The 23,908-nt window shown below is 45.4% G+C and overlaps 1 protein-coding gene across 4 annotated transcripts; it reads left to right on the forward strand.

The window, feature by feature from the left end:
- The first annotated feature begins 258 nt into the window (after positions 1–258).
- On the forward strand, positions 259–22,111 carry NPHS2 (NPHS2 stomatin family member, podocin). 4 transcript variants are annotated; one of them, XR_014853852.1, is made up of 11 exons: positions 259–2,555; positions 4,098–4,201; positions 5,074–5,146; positions 5,444–5,526; positions 5,814–6,017; positions 6,355–6,410; positions 7,261–7,339; positions 13,995–14,108; positions 14,493–14,638; positions 16,875–16,950; positions 19,005–22,111. XR_014853852.1 is itself a non-coding variant. In XM_085068602.1 (9 exons), the coding sequence occupies exons 1-8, from the start codon at positions 2,279–2,281 to the stop codon at positions 14,061–14,063; spliced, it is 945 nt and encodes a 314-aa protein (XP_084924728.1). In that variant the 5' UTR covers positions 259–2,278; the 3' UTR covers positions 14,064–14,108; positions 14,493–14,691. The 4 variants fall into 4 exon arrangements, 2 of the variants coding, with proteins under 2 accessions (XP_084924728.1, XP_084924727.1); XR_014853853.1 differs by lacking the exon at positions 16,875–16,950; XM_085068602.1 differs by lacking the exons at positions 16,875–16,950; positions 19,005–22,111 and having other exon boundaries at positions 14,493–14,691.
- Positions 22,112–23,908: the final 1,797 nt, after the last annotated feature.

Consider the following 23,908-nt stretch of genomic DNA (forward strand, 5'->3'; position numbering starts at 1 on the left):
ATGCCACTGCCTCCTTCTGCTTGAGCAGCCTGTTACAATGTCGAATCACTCCTTATCATGAAGAAATTGGTCCCTAGTCTCAAGCTCCCCTGGTGGAGCTTGAGACTATGTCTCCTTGTCCTTTCTCTGGTTGCCTGGAGGAAAAGCCTGACTCCCACCTGCTACACCATCCTGTCAAGTGGTTGTAGAGAGTGATAATGTCTCCCCTGAGCCTCCTTTTTTCCAGGCTGAGCTCCCTCAGCCACTCCTCATCAGACCCTTCCCCAGCTCCATTGCCCTTTTCTGGCTTTGCTCCAGAACCTCCATGTCCTAATGTTATTTAGAGGAGTCTTGTATTTTGTAAGAGGAGTCTTGTAAGGAATCTTTATATTTTTTAGTCCTATCTAAGAGGAAAATCCACAATGCAGATACAAAAAGCACATTACGAAAGAGCCACATACAAAACAGGACCAGTTCCTTCAATGTAGCAATATTTAAATCCAGATGTGGTTATTAAGAGGAGTCTTCTAATTTTTTAGCCCTGAGAGGAAAATCCACAGCAGAGATGCTGAGGGACTTTTCAGAGGTCATAGAGTGTAAAAGTAAAGTGGGGTTGCAATGGCTGTTTCCTAAGGGCCCACAGACATTTGAGAAACTCACTCCAGTGCACAGCTGATTTCCACACACGAATACTTTTCAGGCTAAAACAGGAGCTGATTTTGGGACAGCAGAGGCTGCAAACCCATCTGCATGTGCTCTCAAAGCATCTCCCCATTCCAAAAGACTGCAGCCAAAAACATCTCCCAGGCATGGTGGAGTCAGGACCCACTGGTTGAATAAAACATCAGACAAAACCAGCATGTTGCAGGTTTGGAGGTGTTAAATATGCCATGGTCCTTTTGACAAGATACCAACTGAAATCCAAAACTAGACCCCAGCTACTTTTTGCTGTTGCTGCTTAAAACACCACCTGCATTTTCAGCAGCTGGAGACCATCTCTGCCAGTCCCACATTGTCCAAGTGATAAACACCAAGTGGAAAAGGTTTCTGGAGCACTTCCAAAGAATATACACTGTATAAATTTATTAATTACACCCCATTTACACCCAACTTTTCTCTGCCTTCAGCTCTCTCCATCCATCACTTCCCTGGTGACCTGCTGACAAGGCACCCAGCACAGCAGAGAAAGCAGGCAGGTGGTGCTGCTGCCCTCCCTGCCTGCAATATCCTGACTCCAGGTGGATCACAAGACTCCAATAAAACAGGAATCTGTGAAAAAACAAGAACAGCACCTCCCCAGCTGACTTCCCAGCTCCCTCCAGCCGCTCCTCCACACCAAAGACTGGAATCCCCAAGCTCAGCCCTGTCCTGCTTTATGTCCCAGCTGTGTCTTGCTGTAGTGTGATTTCTAGCCAGGTGCTGGTTTCTTTAATACAGTCGGTGACTTTAAAAGTGTTTCTTCTCCAGCTTTCTGCAGATGTCAACACAGGCTGAGGTTTCTGCAGATGTCAACAGAGGCTGAGCAGCATGAAATCCGAAAGCTTGTATGTTTGCTCTGCCATGCTCCTGCTGCGGAAAACTAGGGAGGCATTTAGGCACAAACTCGCAATTTAGATTCAACAGCTCTAACTCTGTGATGGCTGTCATGGTTTGCACCCATTCAGGAAAGCTGAGACCAGTTACTTTTCCTCCCTGCTAAAATGTGGCCCTAGAGAGAAGGGGTTTGCTGCTATGGTCCCTTCACAGTGCCAGTCAAAGAGCTTCTGGAGAGCAGAGCAGTGTGAGGTCGTACTCACCTATTCATTCTCCACAACACCCCCTCCAAACACTCCTGAGAAAGCCACTGGTCTCACCAGCAAAGGTTTTTCCTCTCATATCTTTTGTGGGCCACTCTCACCATTTGATATCTTTGGGGCCACGTACCTGACAGTTGCTTTTGGGTTACTTTTCAACAGCTCTGCAGAAACCATCTGCCAAAAATCACCTGAGCGCTTCTGATTTTATTTTATTTCCAAAAGCAGGAAGATGCAAATAGAATGTCCTCCTGGGGTCCACCCTGTTCAGGTCTAACTTTCCTTCCCATCTCCACAGCAGTGCATGATGAGAGCAGAGCAGCTGGAAACAGCTTGCTCACTTCACTGTCCATTATGCCTGACAAGCCTGTGATGAACTTGAAATGAGCCTCCTTGATGTGACACCTCCCCTTCTCTCCTCCCCTGCCTGCTTTTCCTGCCTGTAGCAATAAATTCAAGCACGTCCTCATTCTACTCCCCAGGCAGCTGCATGCTCCTCAGCACAGATGAGGATGGATAAGAGGTCTCGGAGCTCTTCCAGGGAGTCTCACAGAAGACGCAGAGAGTCCCCAGCTACGCCGAGCAAACGAGAGAAGAGGGAGAGCAGCAGAGAAGCTGGCAAAGAGAAGGGAGAGATAAAGCAGGAGAAAGCCAAGGAGACCAAGAGCACTGCAGGGGCTGATGGCAGGGTGCACACCTCCACGGTGGTGGATGTGGATGATGTGGTGTCTGATGAAGAAATGGAGGCAATGGCATTGCTGGATAGCGAGCAGCAGGAGGAAGGTATGACTTAAAGAAGGGAAGGGGTTGGAAAACTGTGGGCACTTTGATGCTGCATGGGTCACAGTGTGACTGCTCTCTGCATGGTGTCATTACACCCACTTTGCACTGACAGGGTTATCCTCAGGGCAGGATATGGGAGACTCCAGCCAGCCTCCCAGCCAGCTTTTGCAGGCCTATTAGCTCCGTCCAGCAAAGCAATGAACCTGGATACAAGCAGTTACATTCCCAGCATCCTTCATGCTTCAGCTTGCTACTCCCCAGTTCTGTTCATGCTCTGGTCTCTTCCTTTTCTCACTTGGCCTCCTTAAGGTGGATGGCACTGGCCTCACTGCCAGTTTATAGACCAAAGGACTTCACTGCAGGGAAGAACTGCCCTTGAGGTGCACACTTGCAGCTCACCTGCTGGATAACCTCTAAGTGCAGCTCCTTTCTGTGTGTTTGTTAGGCACATTCCCTGCCTGCCACAATAAAAGAGAACATCATGATTCTTTTGGCAATACAGCTGGGCCCCTTTGGACCTGGCATCACCACAGGCATGGCAGATGTCTATTACAGTAGCCAGCACCACTTGTGTCCTTCCATGCCAGCATCCCTGCTGCCCTAGAGTGACACAAAGATTCAGACTTGCTCCTCTCTGGGAATTAGTTTTTCACAGCTTCCTCCTTCTGCCTCCATTACAGGAATCACACCTATTGAGAAGTGCTGAGGAGCTCTAGTGATTGCACCAAGGATCTGGGATCTGAATCTCCTGCAGGACCTGGTGGTTCTGCAAAGAATTCCAAAGGCAGAGGGACAGGGATGGAAGGGCTGGAAGGGACTAAAAATTGGAGGGATGCTAACTTTGCAGTTGGAAATTATGGTCCACTCTCTGGCTCCATCTTTTTTCGGGCCATAACTGCCAATTTTTCCCTCAGACAGGAGCACAACAAAGGGCAGCTAGAGCAAGATGACCCACACTCATTTAGGGGAGATGTAGAAAGTAACACTCATCTGGGCTGACCATCCCAGTCAGCCTCCAGCACCATGGGGTGACTTCCTAGAGCACAGGAAAATTTCACTGGCACCAGTGCCTTCATCCCACTGCATTAGGAAGCTAAAATTTTATTCCAAAACAACCTGAAATAGTCTGATAGAGAAAGGCACTTCAGACTGTGCATGTTAAAACTCTCTCCTATTTACAATCTTTGACTTTAGCTCATCTTTCCAGATAAACTTCAGGGACCCCAGCTCAGCCAAGCTGGCCATTCCAAGCCTTTCAACCCTGCTTGGTGGCCCAAGTCTGCTATCTAGTCAAGCAACCGTGGAGAAGCATGGCTCATTTTTTGTCAGTAAAACAGAGACAAAATCTGTCCATTCATCTTTGCAGTTCTTGGCAATTTGGAGCAGGGAGTGTTCCTTAACTCACCTCCAGAGAGAGACAAGTGGTTCATTTACAGTGGGTCCAGGCAAAGGACAAGAGTGAAGCTGATGTGTGCAGGCACTTGTCAGGATGTCGGTATTTTGGGAGCAGTCCTAACACAGTGCTTTTGGGTTTCTCCCTAGGTGTAAAGTCTCCTGGTCTGGGCATCTGTGAGTGGCTTTTGACCATCTTGTCTTTCCTGTTTATCATAGTGACCTTCCCCATTTCTGTCTGGTTCTGCATGAAGGTGAGAATAACTATAGGGCCTCTCAGTATTTGGTGTCTGATCTGGATATCACACACTGGTTCAGCATGTGTTGGACATAAGCATAAAGCCTTTTTGGTCTAAGGCTCTATTTTTACCTCTTCAACTCATTAATTTTGATTTGTCCTTTATCACATGTTGCTACAGCACAGGGGTCCAACCACTGCCTGTCAAATACTTGTGCTGAAATACCAGCATGCAGGAACTAAGATTTCTCTTTTTTAAAACAAATTGCAAGTCTGTTCACTTTCAAACATATCCCTCAGCCTACGTAGCTGAGAGATGGCTGCATTACAGCAGCAGGGTAAATAGGCTTTGAATTAAAAATTTTAAGAGAGATTGATCTCTCAGTTAATAGCAGATTCTCTCTTCCTCTCATTTTTATTCAGATTTATAGCATGGCTACAAGTAGGCACATTTTGGTTTCCACTTCTCAGGAAATTTCACATTCATCTTGTGATGAACAACAAGAATGTCAGTATTACAGCTCAGCTCTTAGGGTGAGCACATATTTGCCTTGGAGGGAAGCAAGCAACATGGAAAATTTTAACTCAGGTGGCTTAAGTTTGGCCAGGCTATAAGAAAGCAAAATTCTACGTCATCTTGGTAACCCTGGGTGGGTCTAACATGGGCTGCTCTCATCAAATCTCTGTCTGTCACAGGGCTCCTCATATACAAGGCTGGCCAGCACTTCTGGGCAAAGGGTAAAGTGACTCAGTGACACGTGATGCCACAACTGCTGAAATCCTCCCTTTGCTCAGCTTTTCCAGAATAAACTTCTTCTCATGCCAGTGAGGCTGCTTTTCCCAATCTTACTTCCTCCTCTCCAGCCTAGCTTTTGTTTCCCTCTGCAGGTCGTGCGGGAGTATGAGAGAGCCATCGTTTTCCGACTTGGGCATCTCCTTCCTGGCAGAGCCAAAGGACCTGGTAAGGTGTTTACTGAGCTCCCCCCAGCCACATTGCTCTTCTTCTGCATGCTCTACCAAAGCTCACATGCTGGTGTCCTCTAAGCAGACATGCCCAGACAGGAGAAGGGATGGTTTTTGTTCTCTTCCTTTTAAGGGCCACTAGTTTCTAATGGCTTTTCCATCACAGAAGCAGCCTAAGAGTTTGAGTCTATGTATTGCTGTTCTTTTGTAGTTCTGCATGCTAAACCCTCCAAAATAGAAGAGGCAATTTCTGTAGCTCTGGTGATTATCAGCTGTCTTTCTCTCCCGCCCACAGGCCTTTTCTTTTTCCTTCCTTGTCTGGACACCTATCACAAGATAGACCTCCGCCTCAAAACCCTAGAGATCCCCTTCCATCAGGTATGGCTGACACCCCCTCTCTGTGTTAATTTTGGAATCCCTTTAATGTTAAGTCTTATGCTTCCAACCTTCATCCTTGCAAAGAAAAGTTTGAAAAAACCCATCTCTAAGTAACTTCTGAAATCCAGGGGTTACATAGTTTGCCCAAGGTCAGTCAGTAGCAGAGGTGGAAGCTACAAAGACTTAACCATCCAGCTAGTCTTCATCATTCTATCAGTTGTGTGCTTTTCTGTGCTACCATAGAATTGCCAGGGCCAGCTCCATCTCCCATGATGTCTTCCATTTAGGTGGTGACCAAAGACATGGTTACTTTGGAGATAGATGCTGTTTGCTACTACCGGTTGGAAAATGCCTCTCTTCTCCTCACCACCCTGACCAGCATCTCCAGTGCCATCCAGCTGCTGGTGCAGACCACCACAAAGCGCCTCCTGGCACATCGAGCCTTCTCTGAGCTTCTGCTGGAGAGGAAGAACATCAGCCAGGAGATAAAGGTGCTTCTGTGGGGAGGGAGACCCCAAAACATTGAGGCTCTGCAAAGAAGCTCAGGTGGCCAGTCCCTCAGAGTCACAGACACTGCTTTGAAGAAGGATTCCATGCTTTGAATCAGTGTGGACTCTAGTTAAATCACCCTTAACCCCTGGGGTAAACACAAATGGGAAGTGAGAACAGTAATTTTATTTCTGAGGGGCCCTGCCCAGTAGCACACTGAACCTGATAAATCTGCCTTACAGTCCTACAATTAAAGTCCCTCCCTTGTCTTGCTCCCTGTAAGGGGCCTAGACCAGGGCTGCTGTTCTCCCCATGCTCTAAAAGTATTCCTCTTCACAGGTGGCTTTGGATGCGGTCACAGGCTGCTGGGGCATCAAAGTGGAGAGAATAGAAATGTAGGTAGGAAATGCTGGCAGAAGGGAATTCTCTGCCCCTTTGCAATTTCCTGTCCTGTGTTGCTCACTGTTGCCTGCTCCTCTTTCTGCTTTGCCTCTGGCTGACTCCCTGCAGCTGTTCTGCAGAAGGTAGAGCCTCACCTTTCATCTTCCTAGTTTACCTGTTGTTTTTAGCCTCTGCCTCATGTGAAATTTCCACATGTAAGACTCTCCTTGCTCCTGCCTTGACAGCCAGGGCAGGATCCTTAGCTGGGATCTTGTCACCATTTCACTGCTGCTGCAGGCAGAGTTTGCAGCCAACTCTGGTAGCCCAAGAAGCACAGCAGGCACTGAACTCTCCATGTCCCATTCTAGATCAAAGGCACCAGGGTCTCAGCACTAGTAGGGAATGGGCTCATCACTCAAGTCCTTGCAGAAAGGTGGGGCTCACTCATCATGTAGAGGGACATGGAAGAGAGAGCCAAGCAGTGAATGAATAAATCTGTGAACAGAGTTTTCCTGTGCCTGTCTTGAGAGCAGTCTCCTGTAGAGAGTGTCCTCCAGCAGTGGAGTCTCTGCTGTCTCACAAAGAGTGAGCATAAACTTTAAGCATCAGAGGATAGAGAGAAGAGGTCTCCCTGCTGCCTGGTGATCACGCAAGCCTGGTCACTAGAAAACCAGGCTGAAAGAGAAGGACAGGAATGGACATAGAAGGCTAAAGTGAGACACACAAAGAGGCACACCCAGGGGGCAAAGAATATGAATGAGCTGCTCTGCAGAGACTGACTGAGCTCATCCCAAGCCTCAGACTGACCATCAGTGCTGCCAGGAGAGCCAAGAGCCCAATTAATCCGTGTCTTTACTACCACAGCAACAACGTGCAGCTGCCTGCTGAACTCCGGCAGTCCCTGGCTGTGGAAGCGGAGGCCCAGAGACAGGCCAAAGTGCGGGTATGCCAATGTCTGAGTTCTTCTCATCTCTTTCCAAAGCATTTCTCCTTCCTTTCCTTCCTCTAGTTTGAGGTCCCTGGGACATGTCACACAGGCATACAGCTCTGGGTTGATAACGTTTCCTTTAATTCCTGTTCAAGAGCTGAGTCTAGCAAGGGGAGCTCACTTGTGAGCTCTGATAGGTTTAGTAAAAACACACTGGACATGAGCTTCCAAACTTATGGCAATGCTAAGAGGTCTAGTACATGCTGTGATCTTCAAGGAGCAGGAATGTTATAATTACACTGACCCTGAAAATTTCACCATGGCAACCTCCCTCTGTAACAAACAGTCCGTGCCCCCTCATTCCCAGTCTCACAGAAACTCCTTTCTTGCCCTGCTTGGCAGGTGATCGCTGCTGAGGGGGAAAAGGCTGCTTCTGAGTCCCTGCGGATGGCAGCTGAGATCCTGTCCAGTGCTCCAGCTGCTGCTCAGCTCCGTTATCTCCATGCAATTCACTCCCTTACCACAGAGAAACCTGCTGCTTTCATCTTGCCCTTGCCTCTGGATGCCATGAGCCCTGTCTCTCCAGCTACCCACAGCACTCCAGCCATGAGCAGCCTCCTCACAGGCACCACAAAGCTCCCAGAAAATCCAAAAGACAAGAAAGACTCACCCATGCTATGAGAGATATGGTTCCCACATTGCTTCTGCTCAGAGAGGAGCAAGAAGGCTGACCTACCATCAGGTTCTGGTCTGAAGGCAGGAGGGAAAGCAGCAATATAAAGTAGATTGTATATGGAAAAAGCCTCTACTTGTTTTGAAAAGGGAAAAATAATGGAGTACAAGGAGCAGACCTGGCAAGTGTGTGAGTAGGGGGTTGAGGAAAGTGGGGTGTCATCCCTTTCCCTCTACAGAGCCAGATGCACCTTGACATGTTACAGCCCAGCTCCCAGAGTCTGATCCATCTTTCCCCATCACCTTGGAAGGAAGGACAGACCCTCCCCTATGTCCTTACATGCTCCCCATCTGCACACCAAACGGCCGGAAAGGTGGGAGTGGAACCATGACAATCTGTGGGGGAACAGGAATGGGCTCAGCATGCAGACAGGATGGTGGGTGCTGCCAGCCCGGTGGTCCTGCAAGGAGGAAATGAGCTGGGTCCCGTGGTGTCCTGGATGTGGGATTTCAGTGACCACCCACATACATCCACACAACCAAGGAGTTTAGCCCTAGTTCTGAAGTCGGAGGAAGAGGAGGAGAGAGCAGCCTCTAAGGCTTGGAGCTTTCCTGCCGGGCACATCTGCTGTGCCGAGGAGAGGCTGTGCTGCTGCTTGCATCCACAGGGTGGTGAGGCAGGACAAGGTCTGAGCTCGTGGGCACCTAAAAACGTTAAGGTGATGCGTTTAACCAACACCCACCGAGCTGACAAGGGAGATCCACCACCACTGGCTGAGAGCCTCGGGAACTGTAACGCTTTTGCCCGCCTGCAGCTGCCTTGGTAATTTTCACACACAGAGAACCAACAGCGAGAGTTCTCAAAAATCCTAGGAGCCACGAAACTCCTATGTATCTTTCCTGCCTAAAGCTATTTGAAATGAGCTGGAACCTGCAGATATTGCAGTCCTTTCTCTTGGCAGAGATCTGGAGCACTATCAAAGGAAATACCCCCTGCACTCAAATTCTCTGATCTTGGTGCCCTTAAGGTGGGTGTCAGCTCTACTCCTGACTTTTTACTTGACCTACAGCATCTCCCCTTGCTTCAAAACAGATTTCCCTGCACAGCCATTCCCAGCACCAGTGTTCTGCCGCTGGTGTCCTGTAGAGGTCAAGAGTGAGGGTACTTTGTGGCTCTTCTCTTAATTGCCCCCACATTGTTCGTCATGATGCCTGTGCCTAGCAGGGGTTACCCAGTCAGTTGGTCACTCTTGAATTTTCACTTATTCACAGCTCTTTGCCTGCTGGTAATACTAACTGCTCCCATGATACTCAGTCTACAGGTATTTGCCAGGCTTTTACAGCAAGCACACCTGGCCAACCAGCCCCCGTACAAGTGGCTGGAAAATGGGAATAATACACCTTGGAACTTGTTGGTGACCACAAAAGCACCTGAGCTCCAGGTTCAACCTCCCATCTACCTCCCATCATTTGCCACTGTAACCCTCCCGGGAGAGGGCAGTAGGATCACTGTAGCTCCTGCTGTTGTGCCTGTGATAGATCTCAGTAGCGATCTGCTCATGGAAAATTAGCTCTGGGAAGTTGAACAGCTCTGTAATCTTCTACTGGGGAACATGAGCTGTGCAGTTACTCCTCTAAAGCTGGTCCTAGTTATTCCTCATGCTGCTGGAATAGACCCTTCTTTCCCAATCTTGGGTAAAAGGCAATACTACACAGAGTGAGCTGCAGCTGATCCTTTCTCTGAAGCCTTCTCTGGCTGCATTTCTAAGTCCATGTAAAATGATCCATCCCCACCAAGATTCTTGGCTCATGAAGGACTAACAGCTTCACAGATAATGTCTCAAAGGAACAACACTGAGCCCAAGAACTGACTGTCAAGACACACGCAGTACTACATCAGGGCACACCCATCACCCTGTTTGCACTTGTATCTGCAGAAGCCAGGCATGGATTTTTTCAAACATGTAGCTTTCTTACAGAAAGGCAAATTATAGCTAAGAACATCCTCAGTTCCAAAAAGTGTGCCTTGTTCCAGCAGGATCTTCTCTCTTTTACATATACAGAGCCAGCAGAAACTTGTCATTTTACCATCAGGAGATATTATGTTCAAAAGTCTCACAGAAGGAAAACATAGTTTAAAAATGTACTTAAGGATTAGTGATAGAAGAAGTTTCCAAGAAAGAATTTACTCTGAGGGAGCTGACAGGTATTGTCAGAGACAATGTGATTCCTGACAGTTCTACTGCCTGCTCTTCCAAGCTGAGAATGGGTCAAATTGCAGTCTTCCTGATTTTTGTACATTTTCCTCCTAATCAGTCAAGACAGCTAGTAACTGGATTATCTGAAGTCCAGAGGATGAAGGGGTTACACATTATCAGATACACAACCAGGCCATACTGTCACTAAGGAGAAAATCCCCTTGATATGAGAGGGAAGAATACAGACAACTTCCTTGCATGATCCAGCAGGGATGAGGCAGAAGAAAATAAAGCAGCAAGAAGAGATTGATGAGAACAGACCGAAGGGGCACAGGCAAGAGAGATATGGTGAGCAGAAAGTTGAGGTAGCAATGGTTTTACAAGGATGACAAACTGTAAAGATATTAGAGCTGTGGAAGGAGACAGAGGATAAGCAAGACGTGGAAATGGTAGAGGGAGGTAGAAGAACAGTATAACTGATGAAATGGCACAGAGATGTTGGGGTAGTAGGCAAGCAGTAACAGCAGTGGATCAGGGTGAAACATTACTGGGAATTAGCACTAAGACACTACTCAGCCATTGCTGTTCTTCAGTATTTGCTTTTTCTGGATCCCTTGAGCTGGCCAGAAGTAGAAGCTTTGGGATTGAACAGGCCACAACTTCTGGGTACTTTCTTGGAAAGTTTTTCTGAAAGAAAAAACAACAACCCAAAGTCCCTAAAAATACCACAGAGTTAAAATGTTCCCAAGACATCACATCCTTAACAAACAAATTATCTTCTCCTTGCATTTTGAAGTCAAAGAGACAGGACACACTGAAGGACTAAGGGAAGAAATTTTAATTCCCATTCTTTCTCCTTCTCCATATTTAAATCTTCTGGATTTAGTTGAGAAAGGGCACATGGAAATGCTTTCATGCTCTGTAAGTTTGTGAGCTAAGGAACTCATTGCCACAGTATGGGCAAGAACAGTAGGGCAGCAGTGAGAAGAAAGCAAGGGTGTCCTGTGCTATAAACACAAAAGGTCTGTGGCCTTTGGAACATAATTTCTTTTCTACTCCAAAGTCAGTGATCCTAAACAGATCCTATTGACTGTAACAGGGAATACTCTCTCACAAGGAACACGATGCCAATTATAGTGATATAGCTATAGACCCATATTATATGTCAAAATCAAAATTAGTTTCTCTCAAAAACATACCACATTCAGCAGTTCTTTCAGCCCTGACCTAGAATCATGTAAGAAGCTTCCCTGCTTGACCACTGACAGAGTCAAGACAAAACCCCAGGATGTGTCCAGGAGGGGAGGGTTCTGCACAAAACAGATGAGTGAGGTGTCCTCAAAGGTTGCTTCACTCTCCAAATCTGGGAAAAGGTTCAGAATATTGATTATCCTGGCCTTGCCTTCCTTTGTGTGTTGCTTCTGGGATGACTTTCCTGTCTTTCTCCAGCTTACACTCTAGCTCTTAATTCCCTGCAGAGCTTCTTCCTGCTTCTCTTCAAGACTTTCAAGTCTTTCCTCTGCATTCTGAGCACGGATCTCTGTTTCTCTGAAACACAGAAGCAAAGTTAATGCAAAAACCTGAAATCTAAGGAGCTGCTGGCAGGAGACCCAAGAGAAAAATTTAAAGAGCTGAAGTATCTGGTGGGATTGGCTGACTCTATAAAACACGCTTATGGTTTCAGAGAAGAGCATTGTTAAAGGATCTACAAATGATTTCATGGCACATCTATGTAAACCTTGCAAATTTAATTTTCAAATTCAGTGTTTGCTAGCAAAGGTTGAGATGCTGATCTTTATTTTGAGAGGATAAAAGTGGTGCACAGTCAATTCTATTAGCAGGGCTAATAGGATGGGGTTTCCCTGGATAATGCAAGCTCAGAGACAAAACAAATATGAGGGACTGTAATTCAGAGTGCCCAAGCCTGCTTAGGCATGGAAGAAGTCATTACCAAACACAAACCTCGATGTGAGTCTGCACAGAGACACTTAGGTTTCCCTTGATTGTGTTCCCCACACTGAGGCACATTGTATGGCTGTACCTACCAAGCTCCAGGGGACTAGCAGGCCATGGGAAAGCTCAGCTACATTCACACAGTACCCTGCAAGTGCTATTAGGCCATCAAATGTTGGATGAAGCAGAACCTTATCAGAGACCAGAGCCAGCACCTGCCTGAAATGAAACCCTGCCCTGCTCAGGCCTCTAGCACAGGACCAGTACTCAAAGCAGCTGCACTTGACATTCCAGTGCTTTCAGGACTTCAAATTCTTACTGAGAAAAGGAGTGGAAGACTTTTTTGCAGTCACCTCCCTCTGTCTGGAAAGGGCAAAACCTTCTGTAAGTGAACATGAAACCATCAATGCCACATTTCATCAGCAGTGTGTGCCTGGTTTGGAGCTGGTGTCTCAGTTCACAGTCCCAACCCAGACAAGAGTTCTGAGTCAGCAAAGCATGTAAAACCTGAGGTTAGTTCAGACCCTGAATTCATCTTGGCATTAAAAACAGACTAAAATGCAGATATGAATCTCTAACTGACTCATAGTCTTGGATTACTGGTGCATTCACTGGGTTACAGAGGCTGGAGATGGCTTAGCTCAACCAGGAGCAAAATAAAAAAACCAAAACACTTAAACAAAATATTCAGAGAACAGAAAGAAGCAGCTTCTCACAGGGTCCAACTGACATAAGTCAGCTTTGAACCAGGATTTTTCAGTAAAAGTAACTGTTGGAAGACTTCTGCTCTAAGATTTGGAAATTAATTGTAATTTCCAGCGATGGACTTCTGTAAAACAAATGAAAGTCCATAAAGAAACACTCCTGCATCTTCCACTGTCACTCAGAACTAGCTGCCCACCTCTAAAGCATGAAGGCCAAGGCATGTTCAGGAATGCAGGATGCTTAAGGAGTGGGGCTATCCAGTGACAGTTTGCTAAATATCCATAATTCCTGTATCTCTTGGCTTCACTCTGCATCACTGTCTGGCCAAGGAATGACTACAAAAGGCAGGCCCTGTGACTTCTGGAGAACAACTTTACCAAAGAGCATCATCCCAAAGGCTAATGGAGAAAAACAAGAAACTAGGAGGCCACAAGAACTTAAGCTTCTGCTTCCATGTGTTGTGGGATCCCTCTGAACCCCTAAATCCTCTCCAGCTCCTCCCACATGCTCAGCACGAAAGCATTTTCACCATCCCAGCCTCGGCAGACAGTCCTGGTTCAGACTACACACATCATGTTCCTGGTCCCATGAAAACCCTAGGGCCATGGCAATGATGTGTGGGTCAGGAGGACAACTTGCAGCTGTGCTAAGATTATTGAAAGTTGCAAGAAAAGAGGAATCAGAGAGAACACCAGCACATTGCAGTGCCCCAGCAGGTCTGGCACAAGTGTTAAATGGGGGTCTCATAACAGAGTCTGAGTAGACATATAAAACCCAGCAGGCTAAAACTGGTGTGGTGGAGACTCCTACCCGTGTAACAAAAATGACATCTGATTTCAGAGACTTCAGGTGGATGTTGGAGTCCTGCTCTGCATATCTGATCATGTCTGCAAAGGCTTTGTTGTCCTTGGTCAGATAATCCATACCAGCATCTAGCTGCTGCTGAGATAGAAAAGGAGCAAGAAGTAGGAAATACCACTGGCCTAGTGGCATTCAGGGTAGCTGGAGGGCCATGTGTCATCTCATACTCTGAGCAATAAATAAAAAGGCCCTGCTGGAAAGTAGCATATTGCAGCTACTACAAGTCACCTGCATAGTAGCAACTTCCTCTTTTACTTCTAATCTTTCTTTCTCTGCTAAAGGTTTCCTATTGGTGTTGGCATCTTCAGCTTCAAGCTCTTCCTGAGTTGAAGAAATTGTCGTGTCCTTAAAGTTTAGCATCAGTTGCAATTCTTGTAAGACACCATAAGGATCAGGTTAGTAATGTGCTCTTTTGTTCCATCCAAATAACCTGGGCTAGCTCATCTCTGATTTTCTCTTGCGCCTATTTAGACTTGAACTCCAGCCACCTAGGGAGTCCTGATAATAGATATTTCTAAACACAAGTGAATATGCTAATTTCTGAACATTACATCAGCAGCAAGAAAAAGAGAGGCAGCATGAGAGCTTCAGCAATGGTTGCACACTGAAGTAATGAACAACATTCCTCTGCTTTGGGATCAAGTTCAGAACCAGTGGAAACAAGTTGCCCAATACAATAAGTCTACATCAATTTCCTTGTCATCTGAATGTAACCTGTTTTTTATGAAAGTAGACTAATGCCAGGCCAACCATTTATACATGGCATCTCATTGTCACAGGCAGACTCAAACATCCTTCTTTACCAGGAATTAAACCAGCTCAGCCTGATCTCCTGGGCAAGGCAACCACCAGGATTGCAGCAAAATCCACTTCAATGGGTGAAGCAAAAGCCATCATGCACCACGGGAACTGATCTACCAGTGAGGTAAAATTGAGACACTCACAGGTTTGCTGTCACATCACAGCAAATCCACGAGCCACAGGGTCAGATTTTTATGCAGTTCAGTCACCTGCACAAAACATCAGAGTATATCTAAACCACTAATAAATGGTCTTGTCAAGTAAGTCAGTGTATTTCACATAAGCCAATGTCCTACCTAATTCAATTTGCAAACTGATCTAACAACAGGAAGCATTTATTTTTACAATTTTTTCTTTCATTTTCATGACAAACACATATTTTTCTACTATGGGTCTATCCTTCTCCCTGTTCTTGTTTGGGATGATATGCTGCTTATCAGCCATGTGGTGCATTCTCATGTCCAGAATTCAGCAACAAACCAAAAATCACACACCACACTGCAACCCTAGGAGAAAGACTCTCTAGGAGTCTACAGCCCTAGGAGAAAGAAGTAAAACCACAGAGAGCCACAAGCACAGCTGCTCTCTGAACAGGAAACATCAGTGTTATTCCAGAGGAACTGCTTACTAAGGGTAAAACAATAAATTTGTGCTCATGCGCTGTACAGGAGGCCTTGCAGCTATTTTTAGAGGAATTCTCCTCTGCTTCTTTGGCTGGCAGACAAAAACCACAACTCAAACAGGAAAGAAAGTGTCAAAAGAGAAACAAGTATTCTTCAAACTGTGCTCTGGCCAGATGGAGACGAAAGGGAAAACTTAATGCTAGGTAGAGTGCTCTTATCCGTAGCAGCTTCAGTCTTGCACTTCCTTCTTAATTAAGAACATCATTATTCAAGGATGAGGAACCCATTGCTGAATCATCTGAAAAAAATCCCTAGGTGCCACCAAAGAAAGCCCCAAATGCAGAAGCAAAGTGATCTATAGAGCACCAGAGCCTCAGGATCTCCTGTCTCAGATACCTTTTGCTTCCCAGCTTAAACCACCCCCCCCACCCCCCCCCCATGTTTATATTTAAGTACACCTTATGCTGGAAACCTAACACAGGCTTTTTTGTTAATGCTGTAGTTGTGGGCAAACCTGGCATTTGCAAGGAATCTTGCACATATACATTATGTATGTGCTCTGCAAAGGATTTATTTCTTGATATTTACTAAAGACAATGGAGCACCATGGAGAGGAATATGCCCCCACAAATATGACTCTATGTGAATCACTCATTTTGGGTTTTTTTCAAATGTCAAGATTTCAAAAGCAGGTGGCAGTTCTGATGGAGATGGGGGTGTTCCAGGAAGGATATTGAAATCTCCAACTGTTTCCACAGGTATTACCAAACCAAAGCAAATGAAAGGCAATCACCAATCATTTTAACGTTTCAGCTGATCACATTTATCCCAGTGCCAGTTTCCTTCATCAGGGACCTCACAAAAGGACATTTTTTCAAGTGTAGGTTTCTGTACAAGGCCAGTCCACATCCAATTAATGCCTCTGTCCTTACATGAAGTGTGTTTTATCATCAATCTCAGCTTCATGCAGTGGGCTGGAGCCTGTGCAGCACCTCACTGCATCCACCTGGGCCAGTCACACAGGAATCTTGGGATAAAATGCTGGGAACTTGGCTTCCTGCATGCCAGGACCTCACTTCAGCTTTCACACTTTGAATACTTCTCCCCAGTGCTGTCAGAAACCTAGCTGTGCCTGTGGGGGAAGAAAATACAACCTTTAATTATAGTTCCTTCAGCCAACAAAAATAAAGCTGGATCTGTGAAGGATGCCAAGAGGGATGAACAGCCTATGTGGGAACTGGCTACACTTAGGATTAAGAATGAGTTGTTTAATAAACACTGAATACAAAGCAAGCTGAAAGAAAATAGGCTTGATGTAAAGCCCTCACTTCTTGTCTCAGCAGATTTGGCTCCCTCATTGCATAAAGGCTTCACAAAAGGCTCTTTAGAAGCCTTTTTAAAACAGCTTTGCAGTTACAATCCCATTCTTCAAAGATGCAGGTGATATAGAATGCACACATGTGCAAAATGCCAGGACAAGGCAGTAAATTATTTATTCATTCACTTACCTGGGACCTGCTGATGGATATTCCCTGTTTCTTGGGGAGTATGCTTGAGAAGCAGCAATGCTTTCTCTTGATATCCAATGTTTAACCTTAATTAAAATCATGAGGGGTTCTTGGCCTCCAGGACATCTTGTAGCAAAGTTGGAATGGTAAGCAAGTGGTGCTGATGACAACTTTTTTTTTTTAATATTTCAATAATTTTGATGCATGGCTTGCTTTCCCCACTGTACAGCTGTGGAGTAGAGCTGGTTAACTTTGCCTCTGGACTGGGAGAAGTGCAGTGAAGTAGAGGTGGGATGTCCAATCTGGTAAGAAATGGAGTTGTTTACCTTCTGTAGGATAGAACTTTTTAGAATGCACAATGGGAGCTCCACAACCAGGCATTAGTTTTTAATGATCAGGAGGCCAAAGAGAAATGATAATTGGAATAATAATTAAGGAATTATTATAATTCCAATTAAGGAATTGGAATGATAATTAAGTTTTCTTGCTGTGCAGCATCAGCTTAAGGGGAAAGAAAAGGTAGGGGCCCAGGAGGGCATGGGATGACGGAGAACAGTCATTTGGGATCACTTCCATGGGGTTTGGCCATATTAGCCCGTAAACAGTATTTTGTTATCCTTACTAAATAGCAGCTTGCTTTGGGAAGGTTGTCTGTCTCTTTGCATTGATCTAAAAACTTAACTAAGTCCCCAGCAAAGGAGAGACTTAAATGGAGCTCCCTGGAGAGGTCACTCCAGTCCTAAGTGCAAATTTCAGAGAGAAAACCCACCTTATTGTCACAATGAAGGTACTCTGTGAAGGCTTTAAGAAGTGATCAAGGGAAACTGAATAACAGCAAAGACCTCAAGCCAAACCTTATAAATTTCCTATAAGTACTTCCTTACATGTCCTTTCTAAAACAATCTCAATCTGTCATTGTTCTCTCTCCCTCTCTCGTCCTTGTCATCAAAACCTTTGTATTTCTGTCGCACGCTGCTTGACACCAGGTAATTAGATCAACAGAAGATAATAGATACTTCAGGTAACTGAGTGCCATTGCATTACAGGACAAAATCACCATGTTCTCAGTATTATCTCTTACCTATTCTTTATAATCTCTTTCATTTTCGCTGCTTCTTACCAAAGAGCCAGTGTAAAGAGAAGGGATACCTTGTGTTTTCTGCTGAAAGGCCATTCATTACATTACAGTGCAAAAATGAATCCAAGCCGTTCAAAACACATTACCTTGTATGAATGAGGAATAAAGGAAGAGAATACCTTTACGGTGGCCCAGTTCTCAAAGTTGTTCTGAAAAAGAGCTAAAATTTCTTTTTCTGGACTCTACTGGCTGAAGCAATTTTGGATCAGATATCCATGCTATGCCTGTGCTCAGACCATAGCTAACTATGGAGGCTTCTGACAATCTACTGTTAACCGTTTGCCATGCTGGTGTCTGGCCAATTCTGGACCCATTTCTTCATCTTGCTCTGCCTTTTTCAGGACAACTACTTACTTCTTTCCTTTAGCTGTCTCAGCTTCTTTTTTTAGGCTGAAATATAGTACATAGCATAAGATAATGTAGGGAAAACACAGAATAAAATTGAGTGAAGGAATAAGATGGCAGTATGAGAAGCAGCTCGACAAACCTGAGTAACATATGTGCAGTTTAGTTTTAGTCTGAATAAAGGCAATAAGACAATTAAATAAACAGCAGAGATTAAACCCTTTCAAAATCAGGAACGAGTCAAGGTCTTGCAGAGGCAAAGGTTGAGAAGATTAGTTGCAAATTACTCAACAATTCTTTGTTATCTTACACAGGAGATGATAAATTTATATCAACAAAAACATTTATTTACTTTATTTTCAGGATAATTCAGTATCTAGATAAAGATAACTTTGCATTACTGATAAGGTAAAAAAGGTATTACCCTCAGAGAGTGCTATCTAGTTAATGATCTTCAAAGTGATTTTTTTACTTTATATTTTAAATATCCATCCATTCATTTTATTTTCTTTTCCATAAATCATCCACATAATCACAAACCACCCACTCTCCCACTGAACATATGACTTCCCTGTGTCATATCTGCACTGCGTGTTCTTTGCACTGTACCACATTTAAAATTACAGACATTCTTTTCACCTGTGACTGCAAATCAAGTTCCTTGGAGTTTATCCCTTGAATAGCAAGCACATATCTGGGGGTCACACTTTTTTAATACTACATGTATGTCAACTGGTCCTTTATTACCTGCTACTTTCCTGACATCCCCAGCTAAAGACTGAACTGCAAAACTGGTTATTCCTTACCATTACCCCCACTTTTCCTTGTACTGGAATCCCAGTAAAATTTACTTGCCCTTTGTTTTTTTTCTTCCAGGGCAGGCTGCCATGGAGACAATGCCTCCCTACTGCTCTAGGTCTGCTTTTAGCATCGGAAAGAAGAGCACAACCCCGCTGTGCCCCCGAAAGCTGGACCATGCTTTGGCTGCAACAGAAATGTGATGGAAATCAGGTAAGAGAAGTGTGAGGAATCCATGAGAATAAAGGTGTCACAGTGAATACATAGCACAATAATTTGAAAATCTACAGTTCTGAGCATTTCTATGATTAATGTAATTTATCAGTCACAAGAGCTGCTGATCAGTGCTAAAATGTGACTGAGTTCATTGCACTGGCTGGACTATGGCACTGGTCAATCATAACGTCTCATGTGTAGACTCTGGAACTTCAGCACAAAAGGTTTGAGCTGAAGTGGTTTTGTTTACCCTTGTGATGGACTTAGATGCTCACTGGGGCTCAGCTAACACAGGGTCATTTGCCAAGCAAACACCGCTTGATAATATGTTCAACCTCTCAAAACCTTGCATTTATCAACTTCTTGATGTCTTGTAGGATTTCATCCAGTGCCTTTTCATCATCATAGAGTGGCTATAGCAGAGGGAAAGAAGGGATGAGAGCTGAGGGAAAACTTCCTTAGCAGTGAAGGACTCTTCCAAGGGTGGGGCAGCCACAGCTTCTCTGGGCAACCTTTGCCAGTGCCTCAGCACCCTCATAGGGAAGAATTTCTTCCTAATATCTAACCTGAACCTACTCTCAGTTTGAGGCCATTCCCCCTTTTCCTGTCACTATATGCCTTGTAAAAACATGTAAGATGTGCACATACTCCTGGTTCCCTCCCAAAGAGGACTCAGGTTTGGCAGCTGGGAGAGAAAAGTTCATATAGTGGCTCTTCACACTGCTTTTACCTTTCCCACTGCATGATTCAGAGCCGCACAAAAACAATCTACATCTGAAAGCAGATGGAAACAGCCAACCCTGAACTGTGTCAGGAAAGCTGGTGAGTTTTAGGATCAGGGTAACATGGGGACACATGTATGAGGATGTCCCTTCTCCCAGCTAGTGATACACCCAGAGAAACACTGAATGACAGCACTCATGGGAGTAGGTGTGACTATATCATAGCTCCCTCCCTGTCCTGATGATACTCAGGAAAAGAGCTTCTGTCAATCATTGCTTCCTTAGATTCTTGGCAAGTCACAGTGTCACACAGGTAAGAGACACCCTCAAATGGAGGGGAAGATCTTGTTCTCCAACCCACTCCACAGCAGCCCAGCAGTCCCTTACTGCAGCCTAAACTATGCACCAGCCTGTCCTGCTCAGCCTGAGCCTCACAGCCAAGGCTCCCTCCCTTGGGTCAAAAAAGATGGATGAGATCATGTTTTTGAAGCAGATTAAGCTTGCATTGCTTGTGGTTGGCCAAAAACCATTTTTCAGTGTGCTGCCAATGCCCTATTACCTACAAACCAAAGCGTTCCTCACTTCCTAGCACAGTTAAGCGTCGCTTATGTACAAAGAAGTGTAAAGCTATTCCCTGCTAAGTCTATTAAAGCCAGGAGAGCTTCTTTTCTTAATCATGGATCACAGAGCATCCCTGCCAGCCTGGCATCCTTTGGAAAGATGGTTCTAAGAAGTACTCACATAGCAACTATTTTATTTATTAACCGCAAAACATCTTTCCCTCAAATGTCTCAGCCTGCACTCGGACAGGACAGCTGGTCTGTTCATCCAGCCAAGTCAAGCAGCACAGCCACCTACCATAAGAGACCAAGGGAGACTGTGTGTTCCCAGCTCTGTCTTTCCATTGCCCTGGGCTCCTTATCCCTTCTTTGCCTACCTTCCAGCGCCCATCAAACTGACAGGGTGGTCTGTCAGGTGTCTGAATTTGCTCCAGTGATTAGGATAATGCCAAAGCCGATCTGGCATTTGCAGGCAGCTCTGCAGACAAGGCACACGTGGCTGTCACTATTGAGCAAGAAACGTGTCAGGGAGTGGGAGATGTCAGGGTGACCATCTAAACAAGCTCTGTGTTGTTATTTCTTGGGGCTAAAGAAATCAGTGTGGACAAAACAGCCTCAGCAAGGGATTGACACCAGCACCAAGGTGTTTCTGAACACATTTGTAGGGGCTGGAAGGCAGTGCTTCAGATCTGTATCAAATGGTGTGGTCAGGAATGTGATGCAATAGGATAAATTAATCTTAAGAGGTCAGCAAACTTTTTGCCCAGGGAACAAACACATGCCTCAGGGAAGACTATTCTACATAGAAAAAGGCAAGGAGATGGAAACACTCACCCTGAAGCCCCCTAGGACTCTGGTGGTTTGTGGGACTGTAAGTACCCTGGGCTGTAGAGAGCACTGGCACAGGTCAGGCTTTGGAAACCTCCTCTGGAACAAAACTATGCTCCAGGGAGGAAGAAACAGGCCTGATGTGCCCTGGAGGTATCCCGCAGCTTGGGCATCTCTGGAGAACAGCACATCAGAACCACTTCAACAGGATTCACTTTGCTGGTGAAAGAGAAAGCAAAACTGATGATAAAATGTGGGGCTGAGAGAATCTGTGACAAAATTCCTGGTTCCTTACCCAAAGCAGGATCTAAACCAAAGGCAGCGAATCCCATGTTTAGTGGTTGTTAGATGTTCAGTGAAGCCTAGGCCAAGTTACCTGCTACCTGTAGGATATAAAGCTCCAGGTGCGTGGACACCAAGGTATGCTCTAAATCAGCTTCAGTGTGTCAATCTCTTCAGCTACAATGTCTCTGTAAAGCCATTTTCCTTCTGGTGGACTGCAGCTTCCTGCAGAGTTAACAGTGCCCTAAAACATCAGCAATTGCATAAATAAAGGCAAAAGGTAATGCAGAGAAAGATCCTGCTATTAAAGGGAAGCTGGAAGGATGGAGAGTTGGGTATAGAACCTGTAGAAACCTGCAGCCTCCAGCCCAGACCCACCTGTCAAGTCCTTACCAACTGAGCCTTCCCACAAGGCTCCTCTCAGCTTTCTTCCACTGACTTTTGGTCCAGGAACAGGCACTCCAGTTGTAGGCATGGTGAGTGGTTGTTTTTAATGCTTAGCCAAAAAAAATTGCAGTAATGAATAGTCTAGTAGCAGAATTAAACCCACATTTATACTTCATAGGGTTAAGGTTGGGTGGGGTTTTTTTTGGTTTTTTTTAATGTTGGTTTCTTTTGGTTTTTTTTGTTTTGTTTGTTTTGGTTTTTGTGTGTTTTTGTTTCAGTTTTTTTTTGGTTTGTTTTTTGGTTGCTGTTTTTGCTATTATTTATTGTGGAAACCCCCCTTACGTCCGACACTCCATGCATCTGTTCAGGAGCCTCCAGTGCTTTGTTGTACCCTCCAAAGGGCACTTGGGTTTCCACCTACAAACTCCATGAAGCACAACTGCTTCTTTCATAGATCTGACTGGGCCAGAGATTTAATGGTATTTGTCAGCAATTATTAATCTTACCACTTCTTCTTCTTGGAGGTGTATCTTACTACTGAAAAAATATACATTCCCATTAGTCTCATAATCTCCATGAATTCTCTTCTTTCTCTGTCCCCCCCCAACCTTTCCAAATGTCTAATTTTTTATAAATGCTTCTGGTAGGAAGACTTTTTGACCTCCTTATCAGCTCTACCCTTGTACTGTGGGTTTTAATTATGTTAATTACATTTCTCTGCATTCAGATACGTGTTTGTGGGTGTAGGTATAATCTAGGAGTAACCCTGACAGGTAGTTGCTTGTCTTGCTGCACAAATGGTTTCTTGGAAAGAAAAGAGAAAAAAAATGCTAAAAATCCTTGACAGTTTTGTTTTCCATCTCATGCCTCTTTGGCAGTACTTGATATTCCCACCAGAAAGAATGGGAAGATTAATGGTATTGTTCTGTAGCTGTTACAGCTTAAGGACACAGACAGGACTTTGGAGCATGTGGTACACAGCTGGAAAATTATCACATTAAGTTCTTGGCTCATAAAACCTTTTCAGGCCCAAAATAAAGGTGGAAGTCACCAACATGATATACTTTTGGCGGCTGCTCCAATTTGATGTGCATTAAGTCAGGAGAGGTGAGAAACTCTGGTCTGTCCCAGGAGCTATTGGCTCCTTCTCTGTGCTCCTCTCCCACATTTCAACGATGTCCTTTCCCTTCATGGGGAGGCAATGGCCAATACAAAGCTCACGAAACCCCAGCTTCCCTTCTCACCTGGTATTTACCTTGGACATTTCATGCTGCTTTCCAGGACCTAGAGAAGGGCTTGTGTAAAAGGTTCTCCCCACATACTCAGCCAAGATCTCTTTACCATCCCATGATCCTACCTCGTGCCTCTAAGCTTGGGTGCGCTATGGCATGAATGTCTCCATCCCTCTCCCCTCCCTGCCCTTGGAAAATAAGAAGACACTGGCAGCTCCATCCAGGAGACAGCCATGGGCACAGGCAGCTTCAGGCTTTCCTTCCTGCCTTCCTTCACAAGGCTCTTCCCAACATCTCCCCACAGCAGCCACCCATCCCAGAAGAGAAACCCCCACATATCTTACTCTAACCCCAGCCCCCTGCCCTCTTGTAACTCCCCCCAACCCAGGACCCTGAGAGAAAAAACCAGGCCAAGGCAGTTTTTTTCCTCCCCTAATAGCAAAATATATTTTAACTGCTGTAATACAGTAGATTATAAACAGCTCTTGTGCGTGACAGAACAGGGTACAGGTTGCATCGTGGAATGGCTGGTGCCAGCGCCAGGGCCAGTGCTGGGGAGTCCCCTGCCACAGCCAGGGAAGGAGCACCATGGCTGGGGGCACCAGGAGAAGGGATGAGCCAAGGCTGGCTCGGAGGTCCAGCGGGAGTCAGTTCTGATGCTGCAGAGCACATGAACTCCTGGAATCTGCTGTTCCTCTGGCACATCTGCTTTCGGAAGCGGGAGCTCCAACAGTTTGGTTTGCCTTCAGCAGGCA

The sequence above is a fragment of the Lichenostomus cassidix genome, chromosome 8, assembly GCF_008360975.1.
Source record: "Lichenostomus cassidix isolate B80296 chromosome 8, HeHo_3.0, whole genome shotgun sequence".
Taxonomy (NCBI): domain Eukaryota; kingdom Metazoa; phylum Chordata; class Aves; order Passeriformes; family Meliphagidae; genus Lichenostomus; species Lichenostomus cassidix.